Genomic DNA, 21,857 nt, shown 5'->3' with positions numbered 1-21,857 from the left:
CTGCTGCCACCTGACATGACTGAGGTCAGCAGTGGGGCATGGTCTGTCAGGCATCCTTTGATTATTGAATGTAGCTTTTCGGGGAAAGGGAGTTAAGGGTGAGGCAGAGGCCAGTGCAGCAGTGAGGCCCTAAGAGCCCAGGGCGGAGACAGGGGACCTTGCAGCCTCCTGTGACTGGAGCACTGCAGGCCTTTCCCTCCAGGGGAAGATCCCCCACCTAGGCACTGGAGACAACGAAACAGGCCGGATCCCAAGACCCGCCCCCATGGGGCTTCTGTTAGGTGTGAGGGAGGTGTGTGCTGTGTGATGGGAGGAGGAGGCTTTAGGAAAGGACAGCTTCGGATGCAGGACTTGCTACAAAGCTGACGTTTGAGCAAGGGTTCGAAGAAGAGCAGGAGACATCTGGCAGAGGACGTTACAGCCTGTGTAAAGGAAGTTCCTGGAGTGTTGGAGAACAGTGAGGAGGCCCTTGTGTACAGCAGAGTGAGCAAGTGGAGGGGACAAGGGGAGGAAGTGAGGGCAAGGAGGGAGGGGCCTGGGCAGGTCTTGCAGGGACTCATGGGTGGGCTGTGGGCAGGACCTGGGTCTCCACCCTGAGAGATGTGGGAGCCCTTGTACTGAGTTGAGAAGGGAAAACGGTGTGTGGAGACTTGACCACTGGTGCAGGGGCACAGAGAGGCCACAGAGGAGGCTGTGACTGGCCCGGACCAGGTGGAGGTGGTGAAAAGAGGGTAGATTGTGGATTTTAATACTTTTTAATTGTGGTAAAATATGCATAACTTAATGTTTACTTCTTAAACTGAACATTCCGTGGCATTTGGTGTATTCACAATGTTGTGCAAACAGCACCTCTAATTCCAGAACATTTCCATCGCCCTCCCAAAAAACCACACCTCCACTTATAGTCACCCTCAGCCCCTGGCAACCATGAACCCACCTTCTGTCTCTGGATGTGCCTGTTCTGGACATTTCACATAAATGGATCACACGCTATGTGGCTTTTTGTGTCTGGCTTCTCTCCCTGAGCATCATGTTTTAAGGCCCATCCCCATTGTGGTAGCACTTCTCTTCATGGCTGAGGAAGATTTCCGTGTGTGAATGGATGGACCCATTTTGTTTAGTCAATGGGCATTTAGTTGTTTCCACTTCCTGGTTGTGAATCATGTTGTTATGAACATTTGTTTGCAGGTTTTTGCTCTGATGTAATATGGAACATGAGGACTGGATGGGGGTGGGTGAGAAGGGAGGGCTTGGGGACTGGCAGTTCTGGCCTAAGCATCAGAAGCTCTCTCTGGCTTAGAGACCCCCATGTAGAGATGTGGGGAGGGGAGGAGGGGAGCACTGAGGCCCAAGCCACCAGGTGTGGCCCCACCTCCTCCTGTCAGCCCCTCAGCGGGGGGGCAGGAGGGCGTGGCCTGGATGGGAGCCAGGCTACCAACAGCATTGCCAGGACACCCAGAATGGTCTTTGTTGCTTAACAATGGCCTCACAGGCCTTCTAGGCAGGAGCACCCAGGAACCCAGAGGCAGACATGCAGACCCTGAGGCGGGAGGCTACCCAGTCCTATGTCCCCCAGGGGACCCTCGAAGTGGACTTCCCCCCACCTCTCTACAGGTGAGTGCCCACCCGACCCCCGGGCACGGCCTTTCTGGATTGGGTGATGGGATTTGTTTTGGCTTTTCCTGAGTGTCTAATTCTTTAAAAAAAGGCATGTTGGTGCTGCACCCTCACTTGTCTGCTCTCTGCACCTCCCATCCACCTGCACCTGGGTACTCTCCCCTCCCCCCACCCCGCTAATGGTCAGAGCAAGGCAGGCTTGGAGACTGGTGGGGAGAGGAGGAGGCGCAAGTCACACAAGATTCCTCACTGTGGGCACAACACACGCACAGCAAACTGAGAAAGTAGGTATCTAGGCGTTTCCTGGGATTGCTGTAACACACACTGGGTAGCTTAATTACCAGGAATTTATTCTCTCCCAAGTTCTGGAGACCAGAAATCCATGATCGAGATGTCAGCAGGGCTAGTTCCTTCCGAGACTAGGGTAGAAAATCTGTTCCGTTTTCTCCTAGCTTCTGGTGATTTACTAGCAATTCTTTGTGTCCCTCAGCTTGTAGACACCTGCCTTCCTTATCGACCTCCTGTGTGTGTGTCCAGATTCCCGTCCTTATAAGGACACCAGGACCCACCCTACCCCACTATGACCTCATCTTAAGTTCTATCTGCTAAGTTCCCATTTCCAAATAAGTTCATGTTGTGAGGTTCCAGGTGGACGTAAATTGTGAGGAACGCTCAACCCAGTGGAGTACCCATTAATAAGTGGCTGTTTGAATAAGTTATGATTATTTTGCGGCCGTAAAAACAAAATTATGAGTGTTCTTTGTGCCACTCCATATACAAGGGGGGGGGGGGGGGGAGATGTGAAACAGTGCAAGTTCCCACATTCTGTACTACCAGGGACATGCATGTACTGCCCGTTTCTGGAAGAAGAAATTAGGTCCAGGCTGATGGCTGGGGTAAAGGGATACTCACTGTTCATTGTATATTACATTAGAGCATTTTAATTGCATTTTACAAACCATGTGCATTTTGCAGTTTAGAAATCTTTGTTTCAAAAGGGTGGGGTACCCCAGGTGACCTTGAAATGTCCCTTTGGGTGGCAGGTCCAGTCTGTGCCAGGTTTCTGAGACTGATGTTCCCGAACCTACCAGGCTCGTCCCACCTTTTACCAGACCGTGCATTTCTAGTTTTGATTCTCCCATTAAATCTGGAGGGAGAACTAGCCGGGTTCTCTGCGCATGGCAGCGATAACAGCGTTTTATCAGCGGTCCTGCTGAGGCGTCCTGGGGCAGCCAATCTCGTCACCGGTGACTTTCCAGGAGCGAGCTCACTGGGTTAGAGCGCACGCACATCTTTGTCCCTCGGGCAGTGCTGCTATTAGGATGCATTCCAGAAGGAACTGCCATGTGAGGTTTATGCTTAAGCAAGTTTCCCTGCAGCTTCACGTGAACAGCATTGTTTTTTTCTGCCTTCTTTAAAAACTGATTTTAGAGGGTGGGGGGACACATCAATTTATTGTTCCACTTATTTATACATTCTTAGTTGATTCTTGTATGTACCCTGATCAGGGATCAAACCGGAAATCTTGGCGTATGGGGACAGTGCTTTAACCAACTGAGCTGCCCGGTCAGGGCTCTGCTTTTTTTTTAGTTTTAATGGTACCTCATTAAGGTTTGGTTTTTCCCTCATTAGCATATTTCCACAAACCTCTGCACTGCAGCCCTTTGTTCCTTAAACTGTCCTCTGCTGCCCCAGAGCCAATGCACATTACTCCCTTCAGCTGGAGTGGACTCCTCCCTCCCTCATCCTTCCCCCACCTACTTTCTCAGTTTGCTTGTGTTCTCAACCTAGACAAGCTCTGGCACCAGAGATGCCCTCTGGAATAGGCACAGATGAATAGCTACAGTTTGTTCTTTAAGTGGAAGCCTGTCCTCACTCCCAGTGGGCCCTGATGACTGGGTGGGCACCCCACATGCTCGCTCTCAGCCACTCATCAGCTGAGGACCAAGGGGCTGCCTGAGGAAGGAGTCTGTGCATCTAGGAGGCTGGACAAGGGCTTGGGACCACAGGGGTGGCCAGAGCTTTTATATCCTCGCTCCCTAGTGTCCCTTGGGGGAGAGGCCAGAAAAGATGAAAGGTTAAGTGAGGGTTCTGGGGAGGATGTGGCAGAGAGGAGGGGCCTCTCCCCTGCCAGCCTGGGCAGGAGTGTCCAGTGCTGAGGACACATGGCCAAGTGGGGCTGGAGGAAGGCCCTCTGCAGTGTGGGCTGGGCCTTTGCACCCTCCTCCATGTCACAGCATGTGGCAGTGAGGGCAAAAGACCCATTCTAGAGATGGGCAAGCTGTGGCCCAGGGAGGGGCAGGGGACAGCCACAGCTTAGCCTCTGTCCCCTACCTTGACCCTTAGTGATGACTACCTGTCCCTGGAGGGGCCCCGCTGGACACCAGCCATCAAGCAGGCAGTGCGCTGGAAGTACACACCCATGGGACGTGACTCTGCCGGCCAGACATGGTACACCGGCCTAACCAATTCGGACCCCCGTGAAGCCTGGTACACGCTCCCAAGGGCCCTGGATTGCCCCTACCGGGAGGCTTATGCCCACTGGCATGGATGCCATAGCCACCGGAAGCACAGCATGCCCTCAGGTGCGTGCCTGGCCACCCACTTTGACCCTCGCCAGCCCCAAGGGGAGGTCAAGGGCCAAAGATGACCTTCTCTCCCACTCTCCCTGCAGACCAAACCCAGTGCCTCCGGGAGTCTGCCTGGTATGACCCCATCATGCCCGCTCAGTACAGGGCCCCCAGCACGCGGTGGGGGGCCATGCTGTGGAAAGACAGACCCATCTGGGGCAAGGAATATGGTGAGGCTGGCATCACAGGGGCCAAGGGATGGGGGTAAAACTGCCTGGGTCCAGGAAACTGGAGCCAGGAGGTGACTTGGGTCCTGTCCCACAGTGGTCAACAGGCACCAATATGGGGTGGAGCCGCTGGGGCGGGTGTCGGACTACGTGCCCTACCTGTCAGCAATGCAGCGTCCGCTCTACACAACCCAGAACTACCGGCAGTGGGACCTGGAACCCTATTGCCCATCCACTGGCCAGCGGTCCTCACCCATCTACATGCCCACTGTCTGATAAAGACCGTCCCTCTGTGGGGACACTGTGCCTCTCCTCAGGTGTCTGCCTACATCTGGGGACTGGGGCACTGGTCGGCCAGGTAAAGGGAGTTACTAGCCAAGACCTCAGTGACCAGAATAGGGACCCCTACTGCCCTCCCCGTCCCAGGCCCAGGAAGACAGCTGAGGCCAGTCCTTCCTGTGAGCAGCTCTTTATTCACTGCCAGCAGCACCCTGGAGACCCTAGCTGGACCAGGGGTGAGGGGGAGCTGAGTTCAGGGCAGCTCCATACAACATAGCAAGGGCACCCCAAGTCATCCATTAAAGTTAGGCTTAGGCACCCCCAAATCTATGAGGACCCATGGGCTCCCGATACCAGAAGGCTTAGCTATGTGTCTCGCCCCCGTGGAGATGAGCCGATGGGGTCCAGCCCCTCTTGTCCTCACCCACCCTCCCTGCAGCCAGGCAAGAGGAAGGTGGAGACCTGAGGAGCAGGACATGGGATGTGCACAGTTGCAGCTCATTTGCATAGGGCAGGAGGCCATATGGGAATGTCAGGGTTGAGCTCCAGGGACTCCTGCAAGAGAAGGGGGTTAAGTGAGCATGGGGCCTGCCCCAGTCCTCCCACCCATGACCAGGTTGGGAATGGAGGGGAGTGTCTACAACTTACAACTCCGCAGGCGGATGGGCCAAATGAGGAGACTGCACAGAGAGAGGGCAGCGGCCACACCTACGCCGCCTGTCACAGCCACCATCACCCAGTGGTAGAAGCCTACGCAGGCCCTGCAGCAGAGCTCCGAGCTGGGGAAGGGGGAGGACAGAGCAGGTGAGCAGACATTTGTGGGGAGCCTGGGCCTCTTACTCCGCCCACCTCAGTTTCAGGCCGCCCTGTCTTTCCCAGCACTCAGGCCAGAACCTGGGGGTCACCCTTGACCACCTTTCTTCCTCCCGCATGACACTTCAGCCAATACTACCAGCTATGCCTTCAAAGTCTATCCCAGTTCTTTCCACTACTCCCCCTTCCTCTACCTCCACCTGGTCCAGCCCATCATCACCCACCTGGACCAGTGTAGATGTTTCTGCCAAGGCTCCAGCCCTCCCCTTCCACACAGACTGTCCTTCTGGAGGCAGCCACAAGAGGGCGCCTGTAAGCACCTGAGGCAGGGCTCCCCAACTCCCTTGGGGTAAAAGCCCAAGTCCTCCACAAACCTCTCCCCCCTCTCTCTCCCCTTCACTCACTCTGCTCCAGCTACACGGGCCTCCATTGTGTTCTTCCAACACACCAGGCCTGGTCCTGCTCCAGGGCCTTTGCACTGGCTATTCCTTCCCATTTGCCTAGAACTCCCTGAGATCCACCAGGTCTCAGGACCAGTGTCACCTCCTCAAGGAAGTCCTCCCTGACCTCCTGCACCCATCAGGCCTCCATAGGTGGTGTCCTTCACCCGCCTGGCCCCTGGTCTGGATCACACATTTATTCCTGTGGTTAACATGGTTTGTATTACCCCCAACTCCATGACGACAAAAGACCAGGCTAGTTCTGGTTCCCAGATCCTGGGCTTCTATAAGGCGAGAACTCGGTGGTCTAGAATCGTCTAGGACTGAAATCCCAGGCTCTGAGGGTCTGAGTGACACAGAGGCTGGCTCCCCTGTAGCACCGCCCACTCACATTCCCCCAATACCCTAGACCTGGAGATTACCTGGCACACACTAGCACGCCTTTGCTACATGAACTACAAATGAGTCACACTCACGAGCAGGGGTACAGGCTCTGGATGACCATGACTGCCAGCCCGTTGGCTACCTTATCCGAGAAGCTCATGGCGCCGTACACAAAGGCTCCGCTGTGCTGGGAGGACACAGGCAGGGAGGTTAGCACTCTTGGCCTGGGCCCTGGGCCCTGGGCCCCAGCCCCCACCCAGCCCTGCCCACCAGCCCTACCGTGTGGGGGCCGATGAGGTCAGCTGTCATGGCCAGTGAGGTGACAAGGATGGTGGCACAGCCCATGCCCAACAGCACAGCCGCTGCATAGACAGCTACACCCAGCCCATCTGCCAATGCCACCCAGGCCGCAAAGGCCAGGATCACCAGAAGGCCCACGAAGTAAGTCATCTGCAGGAGAGACCAGCATCAGGCCCGCCTCACTGTGAGGCTCCTAGCCTGGCGCTTGCCCTCTCTGGTCTTCAACCCACCACCACCTAGTCCCTAACCCCAGAAAGTGAGGGGGTCAAGTTGGACCATCCCTAAGGAGCCCCCAGCTCTGACCTCACCCAGGAACTGACAGTTGAGGGACAGGTGGCTATTTACATCTTAAGTGCAAATCAATTAAAATGAAATAAAATGGCCCAGCTAGCATGGCTCAATGGTTGAGCATTGACCTATGAACCAGGAGGTCACGGTATGATTCCTGATCAGGGCACATGCCCGGGTTATAGGCTCAATCCCCTGTGCAGTAGGTGCAGGAGGCAGCCAGACAATGACTCATCATTGATGTTTCTCTCTCCCTTCTGCTCTGAAATCAATAAAAATACATTTTAAAAATGTTTTAATAAAACATGCAGTTCTTTTTTTAAAAATATATTTTATTGATTTTTTTACAGAGAGGAAGGGAGAGGGATAGAGAGTTAGAAACATCGATGAGAGAGAAACATTGATCAGCTGCCTCCTGCACACTCCCCACTGGGGATGTGCCCGCAACCAAGGTACATGCCCTTGACCGGAATCGAACCTGGGACCCTTCAGTCCACAGGCCGACGCTCTATCCACCGAGCCAAACCGGTTTCGGCAAAACATTCAGTTCTTCTATCATGCCTGCCATATTTCAAGTACTAAATAGCCACCCTAAAAAAAGTGAATAGCCACCCTGGCTAGCACATGGTCAGCATAGAAATTTCTAGAGCTCTGCAGCCCCAAGACACTCAGAAACCAGGATTCTAGAACATGGATCTGCGACACAGGGCAGCTACAAGGTGTAGAGGCTGAGGTATGCAATTACCTGTGTTCTGTGCATCTGAGTTCTGAGGGTCCTTGTCTATGGCATGCCCCACCGCTCCCCACCAACCCACACACTCACATTCCTCCCGATCCACTTGTTGACCGGGTTCATGAGGAAGGAGGAGAAGAAACCGCTGAGATACATCACCAGTGGGATGGTGGCGATGAACTTCTGTTGGGGCAGAGGACATGGGCGTGTCAGGTGGGCCTCCTTGGGCTCAGGAGCCACCCCACAGCCCTGGCCCACCCTCCCCAGCTCACCTTGGGCAGGTTGAGGGAGTAGGTGAGGTACATGGCCATGTACGTCTGGGACAGGTTCACGATGAGCCTCGTGCTCATGTACAGGAAGCCCACCTATGGGCAAACAGAGGGACTGGTTCAGGGGTCAGAAAGGGCCCTCCCACTTCCACCAGCAGAGGACACTGAGGGCCTCGCTTCAGCTGACACCTGATCCACCATTAGGGACCATAGCTGGTCCCGGGGAGAAGAAAGTGGTAACTGATTTGCAATGTCTGCCCTGCTGTGAGATGGAAAATCTGTTGCTCATCTGCTGGCCATCCTGTCTGCAGCCCCAGAGTAAGGGCCAGGTGGGAGACAGGCATCCACTCCAGCCAGCTCTGCCCCATCACATACCTGGTAAAAGGCCGGCTGCCGCAGCCAGTGTTTCCAGAGCAGCAAGGGGCGGGCCGTGGTGGGGGCCAACAGGGGGCTGTGTTCATCTGGCTCCTCCACCAGCTGCTTGCGCCCCTCCCTGGTGCCCAGGTGGAACAGCAGTGAGAAGATGGCGCCAATGCCCACCACCAAAAGGGAGAGGTTCTGAGGATCCATAGAAAAGGAGGCATCAGCAGTGGCTCTCACGGCCCAGGCCCAAGTTCAGGGCCTGGGGGGAGATCCCATCCTGCCAGCAACATCCTTGGCCCCCTCCCCGACCCCAGCTCACCCGAAATACTGGCACATCTTGGACCCCCAGCTGGTCACTGACATCCGGGGTGGGCCCCAGGTGTGAAGAGGCCTGCAGGTGGAGCAGGAGCCAGGCGGCACCATAGACGGTGATATTGGCCACCACAGTGAAGGCGTACCTGGTGAGGACAGGCGAGGCCTCAGCATGGCAGCCCAGGAAACCACAGGGCCACTTCCTCTCCAGCAGCCACACAGTGAGAGCTGCTTGTGGTGTCTGGGGAACCTCTGGGTGACAGATCATTTCAGCCACCAAACCTTGGGTGGCCCCAGGGAAGCCCCTGCTGGCCCCAGCTTACCCAGCCTGCATGTTGTCTGATGGTTTACAACTCTGACCCTCAACCACCATGACAGGGCGCTGGGATGCAGAGACTCAGCCAAAGTAGGGTCCAGTCAAGTCTGAGAACCCAAGAAGCTCAGAAGCCAGGATTCTGGAATTCTTGGTACCAAGATCCTGGGCTTCAGCAGGGCAAGGTCTACAATCATCTGGGTCTGCTCTTGCCTGCAGCCCCGGCATGATATCCCTTCAGGGGCTAGGAAGGTCAGGGGAGGAGCAACCTCTGCATCTCACCAGGACTCAGTTACCCTTTCTAAAAGTAAGAGAACAGCCAGGCCGGTGTGGGTCGGTGGTTGAGCATTGACCTATGTACCACGAGGTCACGGTTTCATGGGGCACATGCCTAGGTTGCAGGCTCGATCCCCAGTAGGGGGCGTGCAGGAGGCAGCCGATCAATGATTCTCATCATTGACATTTCTATCTCTCTCCCTTCCTCTCTGAAATCAATAAAAATATAAATAAATGTAAGAACAATACCCAGAGGTCCCAGTGAAGATGACACAACGCTGGCAATAAAGCACTTGCAGGTAGAAAGTGCACCAATGCTTGGCCTGGCCTAGCCTGACCCCTAACATCTGGGGCCCTCAAGGGCCCGGGCATTGAGCAACCCGTCGTTAGTGCTTGCAGCTCTCAGCCATAATGGGGAACTCAAAGGGGTGGGGAGCAGGCCAAACTGGGCCCAAACAGGCTGAGCTGGAGACAGGCAGGACCCTCAACAAAGATGCTGCCAAACAGCAAGAGGAACATGCACTCACCGGGCGCCAACGGTCAGCTGGGCTCTGCGAGCTCCAGCAGCACCGGCGACCCTCACATGCACCCTCCCTTCGGGCGGGAACTGCCACGTCCTTTTCCGTAATGCACATGTCCCACAGGCACTTTGGTCTGGCCTTGGGCACGTGACAACCTGCGTGTGTTGTGAAGGTTAAAGAAGCTAACCATGTGAAGGGCTCAGAACTGTGCCTGGCATACAGCAAGCACTTCATAAATGCTCCCATGAGCATCACCAGAATAACCTCCTTTAGCACCTCAAGCAAGTGCTGGGTAAGATGGGCACCAACTGTGGGTAGGCAGGATTGTAAGATGGCTCTGGAGACTCGCCTGCCCTGGTCCTGCCATGCCTGATCCCTCCCCTTGGGGATGGGACCTTTGAATATGATGGGATATCACACCCATATTTAGGCAGCTTCTGTGCTACAGGTGAAGGGATTTTTCCGATGTAATTAAAGGAGATTATCCTGGGTGGGCCTGACCTTCTCAGGTGATTCTTAGAAAAAGGGCTTAAGCCATCCCTGAGATCTGACTCTCTTGCTGGTGTCAAAGAATCAGCAAGCCACCATGAGCTCTACATCTGTAAGAAAATGAATTCTGGCCCTGGCCAGCGTGGCTCGGTTGGTTGGGCATCATCCCATGCAGTGGAAGGTTGCCAGTTCGATTCCTAGTTAGGGCACATGCCTGGGTTGTGGGCTTGATCCCCGGTAGGTGGCATGCATGAGGCAGCCTATCATTGTTCTCTCTCACATCGTTTCTCTCTCTCTCTCTCTCCCTCTCCCTCCCTCTCTCTCTAAAAATCAATTTTTAAAAAAGAAAATTAAAAAAAAAAATTCAGCCCTAGCTGGTTTGGCTCAGTGGATAGAGCGTCGGCTTGCAGACTGAAGGGTTCCAGGTTCGATTCCGGTCAAGGGCATATGCCCAGGTTTTGGCCTCGATTCCCCAGTAGGGGGCGTGCAGGAGACAGCCGATCAATGATTCTCATCATTGATGTTTGTTTCTCTCCCTCTCCCTCCCTCTCTGAAATCAATAAAAATATATTTTTAAAAAGAAAATTCATTCTGCCACCAACTACATGAGCAGGACAGAGGGACCCCAAGTCTCAGATGAGACCAGCTCTAGCCTCAGGACTGACACTGAAGCAGAAAACCCAACGGAGACAGCCTCTTAACCCATAGAAACCATGGCATGATAAACACATGCTGTTTGAAGCCGCTCTGTGGTGACTGATCTACTATGTTACAGATGCATAAGCTGGGGCTGAGAGTCCCCGAGGTGTGACCCTGTCCTCACCTGCTGGGCACGTGCCCTCCCCACCCTGCCTTGCCGGGCAGTACCTGAGAGCTGTGAGCTCCACCTTCTCGTGGTCATTGGTGACGAGCTCGGGGATGAGGCTGAGGTGGGCAATCTGTGTAGCGGCCCAGCCAAACTGGAAGATGACAATGAAGGGCCCGTAGTAGAGGAGGGCGGCCCACTCGGGTGTGGATGCCCCACAGCCCAGGCAGGGGCTGAAGATGAAAGGGAAGGAGAGCAGAACGCAGATGGTGCCTGTGGATGGGCAGAGTAGGGGGAGGTCATACGCCCGACCTTCCCACAGTGGCCCAGGGCTCCCTGGGGTTGCCCCTGATGACAGGTGGGGACACGGAAGCACAGAGAGCCCGAGGTCACACAGCAGGTTGAAAGGATGCTGTGGGGTCCCCTGGAAAACCACCCACTACAGACACACCCTTTACACCCACAGCATCCCCTTCCCAGGAGCGAGCCTTTTCCTCCCCAGTTCCTATCAAGAATCCTGTGGGCCACCAGGAGTCAGGCGGTCAGGTGAGGCTGGACCCTGCCCTCCATAAGCCCCAGAGTCCCCTCAGCTCATAAGGGGACCTGTCCCTGGCAAACATTCCAATATCTCAGAACAAGCCCAAGTCCTCCCCAAGGCCCTGCACAACCTGCCCTCGTCCCCTCCCTGCCCCTTTGCTCACTCTAGCCACACAGGGCTCTTCCAACATGCCAGGCACAGGCCTGCCTCCGGACCTTTGCACATGCTGTGCCCTCTGCCTGGAATGCTCTTCTTTCCATCCCTCAGGACTCGACTCAAATGCCACCTCCTCAAAGAAGCCCTCCCTGATCAGCTCAGTCACTGACAATCCCCTTGCCAATTCAATCGGGTCTATTCTGGACCCTGCTTTCTTTTCCTCTCGCCCCTCAGCACACAGAAATTCTTATCTGTCTGTCTGTCTGTCTGCTTGTTTCCTGCTTGCCTACCCCACCAGACTGTGGGCCCTGCTGGGATGGGTCCCAGATCTATCAAAGCCCCTTTCCTCCCATCCCTGAGCCTGGAAGGAGTCTGGCAGCCGGACTTCCCTACTCCCCCAGGCTCCGGAGGTGACCTCATCCCCAGACCCTGGGCTCGCCCCCACAGCTCTGGGATCAGGAAATGAAACTAAAACCAGGCTGGTTCTTTCTCTGGAACTGGGAGGGGCATCCTGGACAAATGCAGGCCAAGCACCAACTGAAGACTGTGGTCGGAAGAATGTGCAGCCCTGGGTGGACTCCAGCCTGCCGCTGCCCAGTCCAGTTAACCATTGTTAGAGAGAGGCTGACTGGCTGGGGGACCTTGGACATGTGACTTTGCTCTCGGGGCCTCAGTTTCCAGAAAATGGAAATACCTGCTTCCTGAGGTCGATGTGAGAATTGAGAGTTAATGTGTGAAAGCGGCCACTACCCTGAGCTACTGCCCACCTCAGCAGCCTCAAAGCCATGATATTTCACACCTTTACACAAGCTCTTTCAACTACTTGGAATGTGCCCCACACACACGCATAAGCACACTTTTATTCGTCCTTCAAAACCCCAAAGGCAATTTCCTGTCCACCAGAGCTCTGCTTCTTTCTTATGAAGCCCGGTCCATTCACCTGCCAGCCTGGACCTCACAGGAGCATCCATGTCTAGCTTTGATGGGCCTCTCTAGGCTAGACAGGGCAGCTGGGAGGGCTTGTTAGGGAAAGAGTGAGTTTACCACCACCCCCCACAGACTCGGGGGCAAACAGAGAAGTGGGCACTTGCTGGGGTGACTGCTCTAGTCACCTTATCAGGCATTATGAGGGGCTTCCCCAGCTTCCTCTCCCCACAGGTCCTCCGCCTGAAGGTGGGGAAGGGGTGCAGGTGGAGACCTTGGTGTCTGGCTGGGGCACTCATCCCCCAGGCCTGATTTACATAAACACAAACCCTTCAGTTCTTTATTTACAAAAGTGCCCTCAGCACCCCTAACACCCACCTCTGCGGGGGGAAATCAAGTTCTTCCTGGGGTCAGGGGGGACACTCACGGAGTGTCCAGCAGTCTAAAGTGGCCCAAGAACAGGCCGGGCAACCTCAGACCTGACAAACCTGAAATCCACCCTCAGGATGTGGCCACAGCAAGCCACCCTCCGGCCATTTGGAGATCTGTTCACCTGGCAAAAATGTCACTCAAAAGGGCCCAGGGTAAATCACTGTCTCACTCCCCTCCGGCCTTCTAAAAAGCTGCCACCCAGAATTCCAGAGTTCCCCGAGTGGCAGGATTCCCGGTCCTGCCTCCTGAAATGCCTGGAGGGCCCCCAATGCCAGGCTGCGGTGGGCACTAGTGCCAGGGGAGAAACAGCAGGGAGAGTGGCCAGGGCTAATCTCAAAGCTCAAGGCCTGGGCGGGCAGAGAAGGGTGCATGGACACAGGCTTATCATCAGCCCACACAGGGCAGGCACCCCAGTCCCCTGGGACCTGCTGCTCACCCTCCCCAACAGCCCTCTAGGCAGGCAAAGGCCCCAGGCCAGAGGGCGACCCCACTACCTGTCCAGCAGACCCCATCCCATTAGTCAGGTACAGACCCCTGACCCTTCTGTCTTACCTGCCCCCAACTTAACTCTCAGCTGCCAGGGCAGCTCCCCAAAAACGCCCAAGCTCCACGTTGCCCAAATTGGGGTGGGGACGGACAGAGAGCACTGGAGAATGGACAGCCTGACAGAGGGGGCTCTAGTCTGGCCCTCACTCAGACCAGGTCCTGGTGGTCACCCGGATAGAGAGATGGAGAGGTCAAGCCAGACAAGACAGATGGACAGCGGAGGCACTGGGCAGTCAGACCCAGCCCGAAGATGGTTCAGGGAGCCCCCAGGGGTCAAAGGGAAGAGACACTAGAAGGTCACACCAACTGAGTCAGATGAAGGGGGCTTGACAGGTCAGGCAGCAGCCATGAGGCAGACAGAGGGAGAAGACTCAGGGCGTGGGGCAGAGACAGAAGGCTCAGGTCATGTGACAGACAACGGGGCAGGTTCAGGCCATGGGACAGAGAGACAGAAGGGGGGCAGGGTAGTTAAGCAGAGGGGTTGGCTCAGGCACTGGGGCAGACACAGAGGGGAAGGTCTGGCCACTGGGGGCACCGGGCAGGCAGGTGAATGGGAGCAGCTTGGCCGCGACTTACCAACCAGGTGCCAGGACTTGCGAGGCCCGCAGCGGGCGCAGCGGCCGGCGGCGCGGTCGGCCTCGTAGCCCACAAGAGGCGTGCAGAGCCCGTCGGCCACCTGGCCGAGCAGCAGCAATACCCCGGCGCCGCGCGAGCTGTAGGCGCGCACCGAGTGCAGGTAGACCAGCAGGTAGGTGAACCACATGGACGCGCACAGGTCGTTGAGGAAGTGGCCCACGGCGTAGCTCAGCCGCGCCGTCAGGGACAGCGGCCGCGGGGGCGCCCCAGCTCCGGCCGTCGGGGGCCCCGGGCCCATGGCAGCACTCCGGACACGGCCTGGGCCGTCGGATGCGCCGCAAACGGGACCCCCGAACCCGACTGTGGGAGCCCCTCTCTCCCCACCACCGACTACGTCCGCCCGTCCGCCCCGCCGAGCGCTCCTGCGGCCCTGGAGCCGGTGGACCAGAGACTACGGTCCGGGAGAGGAGGGGCACCCAGGGAGCAGCGGCCCCCTCCGCCAATCGGGGCCGCGTGCCGGGTGTGGAGAGCCAATCATCGTGTAGATGGGCGTGGTCTAGGGGTTAGCTGGGCCTACACACCCGGCTCCGACGGAGCTGCGGGGTCCTAGCGCTCCACGGTCGTTTGGGCTTCTGGGACCCCTCACCACGAAGTTGGCGGAGACGCAAGGGTCGTCCCCACCCAGACTCCGGTTGCCGGGCCCGCGCCACCCAAGCCTTGTCCGCAGCTTTACCAGGCCGAATGTGGGCTGGGGAGAATGGGGTGAGCTGGGATGTGTGTTGGGGGGAAGGTCTTACTCTCCACGGGGTCCGGTGACTTTGCGGCCAGAGACACCCAATTGGGCGCGGAGAGGACGCATTAGTTCTAATTAATTAGTTATTAAGGATAATAATGGGGATAAGCGTCATAATAACACCAGCTGGCATTTAATGAGCGCCAGTTGTGCCAACGCCCCACGTGGATTTACTCATCCCAGCTGGGCGGGAGGCGGAGCAAGTCTCTCCTATTCCACAGGCCAGAAGCACAAACACGCCCAAAGAGCCGGGGAGGGTGCTCACCTGCCAGCGAGTCAGGGGCACGCACTCGGGAGGCCGTGCTCTGGACCCCTCCCTACTCTGCTTCAACTGTCTTCCCAGACTTGGTCACCACACAAGCGGTTTCCAGTTCCACCCCCACCCCCAGCTCTGGCCTCCAGGCCTCCTCCCGCAGTGGTTTTAAACCAACATGGCCAGAATCATGGGATCCCACCAGCCGCCCTCCTAGCGATTCCAGCTAAGACAAGTCCCTTAACTTCGTGGGTTCTCAGTCTCCTCGGCTCTAGAATGGGTATAATGTACGTTAAAAGTGATATAAGTGCCCCGATATGCTCAGTGGTTAGAGCATCAGCCAGCGCACGGAAGGGTCATGAGTCCGATTCCCAGTCAAGGCCACATACCTGGGTTGCAGGTTCCTTCCCTGGCCGGGTTCCGGCACGTGGGTTAGGCAACCAATTGCTTGTCTCTCTCACATTGATGTTTCTCTCTCTTCCTTCTCCTCTCTCCCTCTTTTCCTCCCTCCTTCCCACTTTCTCTAAAAATCAATGGGAAAAAAAATATCCTGGGCCCAAGTCAGTTTGGCTCAGTGGATAGAGCGTCGGCTTGCAGACTGAAGGGTTCCAGGTTCGATTCTGGCCAAGGGCACATGCCTGGATTGTGGGCTCCATCCCCAGTAGGGGGAGTGCAGGAGGCAGCTGATCAATGATTCTCTCTCATCCTTGATGCTTCTATCTCTCTCTCCCTCTTCCTTCCTCTCTGAAATCAATAAAGAAGTATATTTAAATATATATATATCCTGGGCGAGGATTAACAATAAAAAGCGATAGACGTGTTAGCTCTTTTTTTTTTTTAATGTTTTATTGGGTTTTTTTTACAGAGAGAAAGGGAGAGGGATAGAGAGTTAGAAACATTGATGAGAGAGAAACATCGATCAGCCGCCTCCTGCATACCTCCCACTGGGGATGTGCCCGCAACCAAGGCACATGCCCCTGACCGGAATCGAACCTGGGACCCCTGAATCCGCAGGCCTACGCTCTACACACTGAGCCAAACCGGTCAGGTCAGATGTGTTAGCTCTTTTTTTTTTTAATATATTTTATTGATTTTTTACAGAGAGGAAGGGAGAGGGATAGAGAGCTAGAAACATTCGATGAGAGAGAATCATCGACCAGCTGCCTCCTGCACACCCCCTACTGGGGATGTGCCCACAACCAAGGTACATGCCCTTGACCGGAATCGAACCTGGGACCTTTCAGTCCGCAGACCGACGCTCTATCCATTGAGCCAAACCGGTTTTGGCAGTTAGCTCTTAATATTCTCCGCCAGAAAGCCTTCTCAGCACCCTCTAGGCCAGTGATGGGCAACCTTTTGAGCTTGGTGTGTCAAACTTCACCAAAAAACTGAGCATAACTCCGGTAGTGTGTCACTTTGAGGAAAAAACTAACTCCAAGACTCTAGTCGCAAATGTTTCATCCTCAGGAGCAGCAAATGTTTCATCCTCAGCATGTGGCCACGTGTCATCAGAAATGGCTACGCGTGTCATAGGTTCACCATCACTGCTCTAGGCCCTAGTCAATTACTACTCTGGGCTCCCACAGTACCCTGGGCTGCTTCCATCACAGCCCTCAACATCTGCTCTCTCCCCGTCCCAGCTGTAACTGTCTGTCCCCCGCCCCATTCTGATCCACATGGAGGCGGGGACCTGAACAGTCTTAGTAACTGCATTGCCTCCAGCAATGCCTGGCACATAGTAGGAGCTCAAGAAATACCTGAGACAACGGAACGCTAGTTACCAGAGGGGAGGATGTTGGGGGGAGGATGAAGAAGGTAAAGGGGGTAAAATACACGGTGAGGAAATAAGATTATACTTCAGGTGGTGAGCACACAATGGAGCACACAGATGTCAGATTATAAAGTTTTACACTTAATATTTATATAATGTTATTAAGCAAGGTTACCCCAATACAGTTAATTTAAATACAAATTAAAAATAGATATCTGTCAAATAATTGAATGCTGGACATACAGGCAGAGGATCAGAAATTCAGACAAAAATTAGGAAACAGACAGGAACCCACTTATAAACCTGAGGCTCGGGCGGCCCAGACCAGCCCCCACACTGATATAGATCATCCAGGGAAACATGCATTCTTTTGAGGGGGAAAAAAAAAAAAAGCCTGAAAAATGGGTGCGGATGGGGTCGTGAGGGCTCAAGAGAGAGAACCTAGCAGAAGAGGTGAGATAAGGATCCATAAGAACCTCAATTCTTTCCTTCCCAAAAGTCAGACTCCCTTTAGATTTCACCAAGAAAAACTGAAAGGCACTTCTAAAAATACTAGCCTAAGCTTTTTATCTCCATTCTTTGACTATCTCCTTTCATCCCATGAAACCCCTAGGGGATTTTACATCACTTTCTGTCCATTTTCTAGATGAGAAAACGGAGGTTCAGACTGGCGTCCCTTGCCAGAGGGCTGAGCGACACGTGACAACCACTATCTTTGAGTTATTAATTCCCCCGGCAGGGGAGGGCCCACCTGAACTGGAAAAGGTGGCTCTGTGTTCACTCTTCTATCAGCTTTCTGTGGGGCAGGAGCCCAGGGGATCATCCCAGCAGCCCCTGGGGACAGACCCAGCACCAGCCAGAGGGGGAAGCCCCAACACATCTTTGGGTTCTGGTCCTGTTGGAGCCAGCTGTTTCCTGGCCCTGACTGTGGGGAAGGCGGGAGCAAGGCCATTTATTCATGGACTCATTCGTTCAGTGGATCTAGCCTCATGCTGAGCAATGCTGGATCCCTAAAGATTTGTAGCCCCTAGTCTGAGGGACCCCCCTAGTCTGAGGGACCTGGACAGAGCTGGACCCTCCCAGTTCCCCATGGTCAGGATTTCAGCTGGAGAAACCCAGAAGGGTGATTGAATAGCAGATAGGGAGCCAGGACTTGACCTCCAGGTCACCAAAGACTTAAGGTAGGGTTTTGGGAGAGAATGGAAGGGTCAGATAAAAAGTCCTATGGGACGCCCTGGCCAGGTGGCTCAGCTGGTTGGAGTGTCGTCCCATACACCAAAAAGGCTGCAGGTTTGAACCCCGGTCAACAGGTGACCACCAATATCTTTGAGTTATTTATTCCCCGCAGGGGAGGGTCCACCTGGACGGGAAAAGGTGGCTCAGTGCTCACTCTTCTTTCAGATTACTCCCAAAACTCTACCTTAAGTCCTTGATGACCTGGGGGTAAAGTTCTGACCCCGTATCTGCCAATCACCCTGTTAGGTTTCTCCAGCTGAAGCCCTGACCATGGGGCACTGGCAGGGTCCTGTTGTGTCCCAGTCCCTCAGACTAAGACTAAGGGGCATATAGGAGGCAACCAATCAATGGCTCTCTCTCTCTCTCTCTCTCTCTCTCTCTCTCTCTCTCTCTCTCTCGCTCTCTCTCTCTCTCTCTCTCTCTCTCCTCTCTTTCTCTCTCTCCAACCCCCTCTTCCTCCCATTCCTCTTTCTCTAAAATCAGTAAACATCCTTGGTGAGGATTTTTTAAAAAGGTCCTATGGGAGGGGTGGGCTGTTTATTCCCAGGCAGGACTCAGATACAGGGGGTCGGATTTGCCAGGAAGATCTAGGCTCTGCCTAGAGGGAAGGCAGGCAGGAAGCACAGATGAATGTTCAGCCCTTGGAACTGGACATACAGACAGACAGGCTTGGGGTCAAGAGAGATACCAAGAGCCTTCAATATCCCCAGAGCGTCCCCAGCTGCCCCCTGACGCCAGACCTGCGTCCCCCCTCCCCCCGGCCAGAAATCTGATGTCCTGATGGCCCCGGTCCAGCCTCAGATGTGGGGAAGGGACAAGGGTAGAGGGAGTGGGGGTGTTTCCTTTGATCTTCTCTCTTTGACTCAGACCCAGGATGACCAGAGCTGGAGGTGGAGGAGGGGTGGGGAAGAAAGGGAAGGGAGGGTTTTGATCAGAGGATGGCTGGGGGGCAGGCACATGGCACCAGATCACTTCTTCTGATAGGCAGCTGCCCTGTGCATTGTAACATCCCTGCTCCCACCCACTCGACGATACCAGGAGCATCCTTCCTCCCCATTGTGACAACCAAAACATCCCTAGACATGGCTCAGTGTCCCCTGAGGGACTGAATTGCCCCTGGTGGGAACCCTTGCACTAGAAAATTCTCTGCAAAAGGGGTTTTCATTCTCGGTGGACAAGAGTTGGACTTCATGTATCACAAACCAGCCAGGCCCGGTTCTGAGCACTGAAAGATGAAACAGAGGGCCGGAGACCATGGGATACCAGGACACAGGCTTTATTGGCGATCACCCTGCCGGCCGCCTTCCAGAGGGGAAAGGGAAGAGAGAGAGAGAGAGAGCTTGAGAGAGAGAGTACCTTTTAAGGGGAGGAAAAGAGGGGACGGGGCTTAGGGCATTCAGCACACGCTGATTGGTGGTTTCATGTAAGGCACATGATTAGGGGCCTAGGGATTTAGGAATTGGGGGCTTAGGGTACATGGCAGGTGCTGATTGGTGGTTCAATGTACAGTCCATATAAGGTGTTCAGGAATGTCCGGCTGCAGGTGGAGTTTACGTCATACTCTGTCCATCAGTTGGGGGAAGGGAGGATCTATCATTCCAGGCTTTTGCTAATATTAAAAAAAAATTGAGAGTCTGGGCAGGGTCAGGGGATGAAGGTCCATCTTCCATAGCTACTTCCTGCTGAGAGGGGGCGTCGTTAGGGGCATCTACCCGGGGTCTCAAGGATTCTGGTGTTAGGTTCTGAATTCAGTGCCAGATTGATCTCTCCCACCTTCTGGTTGGCGAACACCTGCATTCTGTTCTGCAAAAGACTAGAAAACAGCGCATGAGAAAGGGGGCTAAAGAGCAAAATTAAAGGAATAGACACGAGTTGGCCTAATGATGGTAGGCTGGACGAGGAGTGCAGCAGCATAATTTCCCCAAGAGACTGGTTGGTGAAGTCTTGAGAGTGAAGTCTTGTTGAGTCACTTGGGAGGTAAAAGCTGGTCCTGAGGCTGCCACAGTGTCACTTGTCTGGTTTTGCTGCTTTTCTGGGCCTGGAGCTGAAATACAACTGAGACCTAGATGTTATTTTTAGGGGGGCGGGGCGAGGAGTAGGGTTTCAGTTGCCTCACTAGTGATATGAAAGGGGAGAATAGGTTACCCTGGGAGTGAGGTTCTTGTTTTCCCAGTTTTGCCCCTTGCTGGGCATCCAGACAGGGTTTCAAAGTATGGGTAGAGCAGTGGTTAAGCTCCCTGTGGCAGTTCGGTGATGCTGAGGGTTAGAAGGATAGGGATGATCTGGACTGCCCTTTTGTGTCAGATATGATGGTTTATGAGGATAGGTAAAGACTGATTATTGGGGCTGCATCTACATTGGGTGAGAGATAGATGAGAGTACAGGTTCCTGTCCAGCTGATGGGGAGACAGATGTACGTGTTTTCCCCACAGGGTAAGAAAAATCCCTGATCATGGAGACAAACTGAAAGGTGTAGGGAGAAGAGGTGGACTAAAGGGTATAAGATTCCTTTTTCTAGTTCCGCACTCCAAGCTGAGAGAGTAGTCACCATGGCGCTACCAATAAGGGGTGACAGATGAGTGGTTGAGATTGTATTGCAGTGAAAGTGGGAGGGAAAGGGAAGGAAAGGAGTAGTGAGAACCAGGGACCTGGATGGTTGGATAAGAGGTTAGACACTGAATATTCTGGTTTAGCTTAAGGAGTATCCAGCAACCTTGTCCTGCCAGGCTTGGAGACTGAAGCCTCACTTTCTTGCTGCGAGTTCCTTCTTCCTTTCTTTTTATCTTTCTCTTCTCCATCTCATCACATGCACAACCTTCACAAAAACCTTCACAATTTCAAATTAGCCTTCAAACCTTCCTTCTATGTCCTTAAAAAATGCATAACCATGCCTCAGACCTTCTATTAAGTATTTCTAAACATGTCCAGCAATCAATGTTTCAGTATTGTATGCTAGAAAAGGCAGTGGGAGAGGGAGCAGGCTCCGAAGCCTGTTCCCAGGCTAGCCAGGCTTTTAGCTGCTTGAGTCCCAAATGGCCACATTCTTCCTACAGATAATGATCATAGAGGAGATAAGGAGATAAGGCGTTTACAGTCCCAGGAATGGCTTGGCCTTTTGGGGTAAGAGAGTGAAACTGAGATAGGTGACTGTGATTTGGGACAACTGGGCTTTATGAGGGGATGCATGGTAGCCCTGGCCGGGCACCAAGGTAGAATGAGAAAAGAGTGAATGGGGAAATTTAGTAAGATGCTGTGTAGACATGAGGTGGCTAATGGCTGAGACTGATCTGTCAACACCCATAATAGAGACTGAGGAGGGACAAGGGTCCCAGCGAATTCAGAGAGGGCAGAATAAGTGGCCCCAGTGTCAATTAAAAAGGAGATCGGCTTACCTGCCACCACAGTCATTACCCGAGGCTCTGTCCTGGTGATGTAAGTCTGTGGGGCCCTGTCAGGGCCTGGGCAGCTTCTTCGGTGGCCAGTCCCAGGAGGTCTGGGAGCTTCAAACCGGATCCAGAGGGCAGCCATGCTGGACTGACTGAGGCCCTACCCGGAGGGGCCAGACTACAGTCTGAGTTCCAGTGGCCTTCCCTTCCGCACCTTGGGCAGGGCCCAGGCGGGGGTCACGGGTTT

At 54.5% G+C, this 21,857-nt stretch overlaps 2 protein-coding genes across 2 annotated transcripts; one reads left to right on the top strand and one right to left on the bottom strand.

The window, feature by feature from the left end:
• Positions 1-1,251: 1,251 nt before the first annotated feature.
• On the top strand, positions 1,252-4,726 carry TEKTIP1 (tektin bundle interacting protein 1). Its single transcript, XM_008150770.3, has 4 exons — positions 1,252-1,614; positions 3,964-4,202; positions 4,292-4,417; positions 4,512-4,726. The coding sequence occupies exons 1-4, from the start codon at positions 1,532-1,534 to the stop codon at positions 4,688-4,690; spliced, it is 627 nt and encodes a 208-aa protein (XP_008148992.1). The 5' UTR covers positions 1,252-1,531; the 3' UTR covers positions 4,691-4,726.
• MFSD12 (major facilitator superfamily domain containing 12) lies at positions 4,684-14,632 on the bottom strand. The gene is made up of 10 exons (XM_028159238.2): positions 14,172-14,632; positions 11,062-11,272; positions 8,603-8,741; positions 8,296-8,478; positions 7,924-8,016; positions 7,742-7,834; positions 6,610-6,780; positions 6,423-6,517; positions 5,342-5,472; positions 4,684-5,248 (listed from the first exon to the last, which is right to left on the bottom strand). Coding segments are annotated over exons 1-10 (1,416 nt in total). The 5' UTR covers positions 14,470-14,632; the 3' UTR covers positions 4,684-5,246.
• Between the last annotated feature and the right edge of the window lie 7,225 nt (positions 14,633-21,857).

Source organism: Eptesicus fuscus, chromosome 6 (assembly GCF_027574615.1).
Source record: "Eptesicus fuscus isolate TK198812 chromosome 6, DD_ASM_mEF_20220401, whole genome shotgun sequence".
Lineage (NCBI taxonomy): Eukaryota > Metazoa > Chordata > Mammalia > Chiroptera > Vespertilionidae > Eptesicus > Eptesicus fuscus.
Note: the sequence above shows the minus strand (reverse complement) of the source record. Positions and strands in the feature narration are given on the sequence as shown.

What these genes read in the sequence shown, in the direction of transcription:
- TEKTIP1 (XM_008150770.3), top strand. Translation starts at nt 1,532, where the DNA reads ATGCAGACCCTGAGGCGGGAGGCTACCCAGTCCTATGTCCCCCAGGGG. An exon ending in TTCCCCCCACCTCTCTACAG is followed by an intron (nt 1,615 to 3,963) that starts GTGAGTGCCCAC and finishes CTTGACCCTTAG; the next exon opens with TGATGACTACCTGTCCCTGG. An exon ending in CATCTGGGGCAAGGAATATG is followed by an intron (nt 4,418 to 4,511) that starts GTGAGGCTGGCA and finishes CCTGTCCCACAG; the next exon opens with TGGTCAACAGGCACCAATAT.
- MFSD12 (XM_028159238.2), bottom strand. Translation starts at nt 14,469, where the DNA reads ATGGGCCCGGGGCCCCCGACGGCCGGAGCTGGGGCGCCCCCGCGGCCG. An exon ending in GGCAGCCGGCCTTTTACCAG is followed by an intron (nt 8,017 to 8,295) that starts GTATGTGATGGG and finishes GTTTGCCCATAG; the next exon opens with GTGGGCTTCCTGTACATGAG. An exon ending in ACTCCCTCAACCTGCCCAAG is followed by an intron (nt 7,835 to 7,923) that starts GTGAGCTGGGGA and finishes CTGCCCCAACAG; the next exon opens with AAGTTCATCGCCACCATCCC.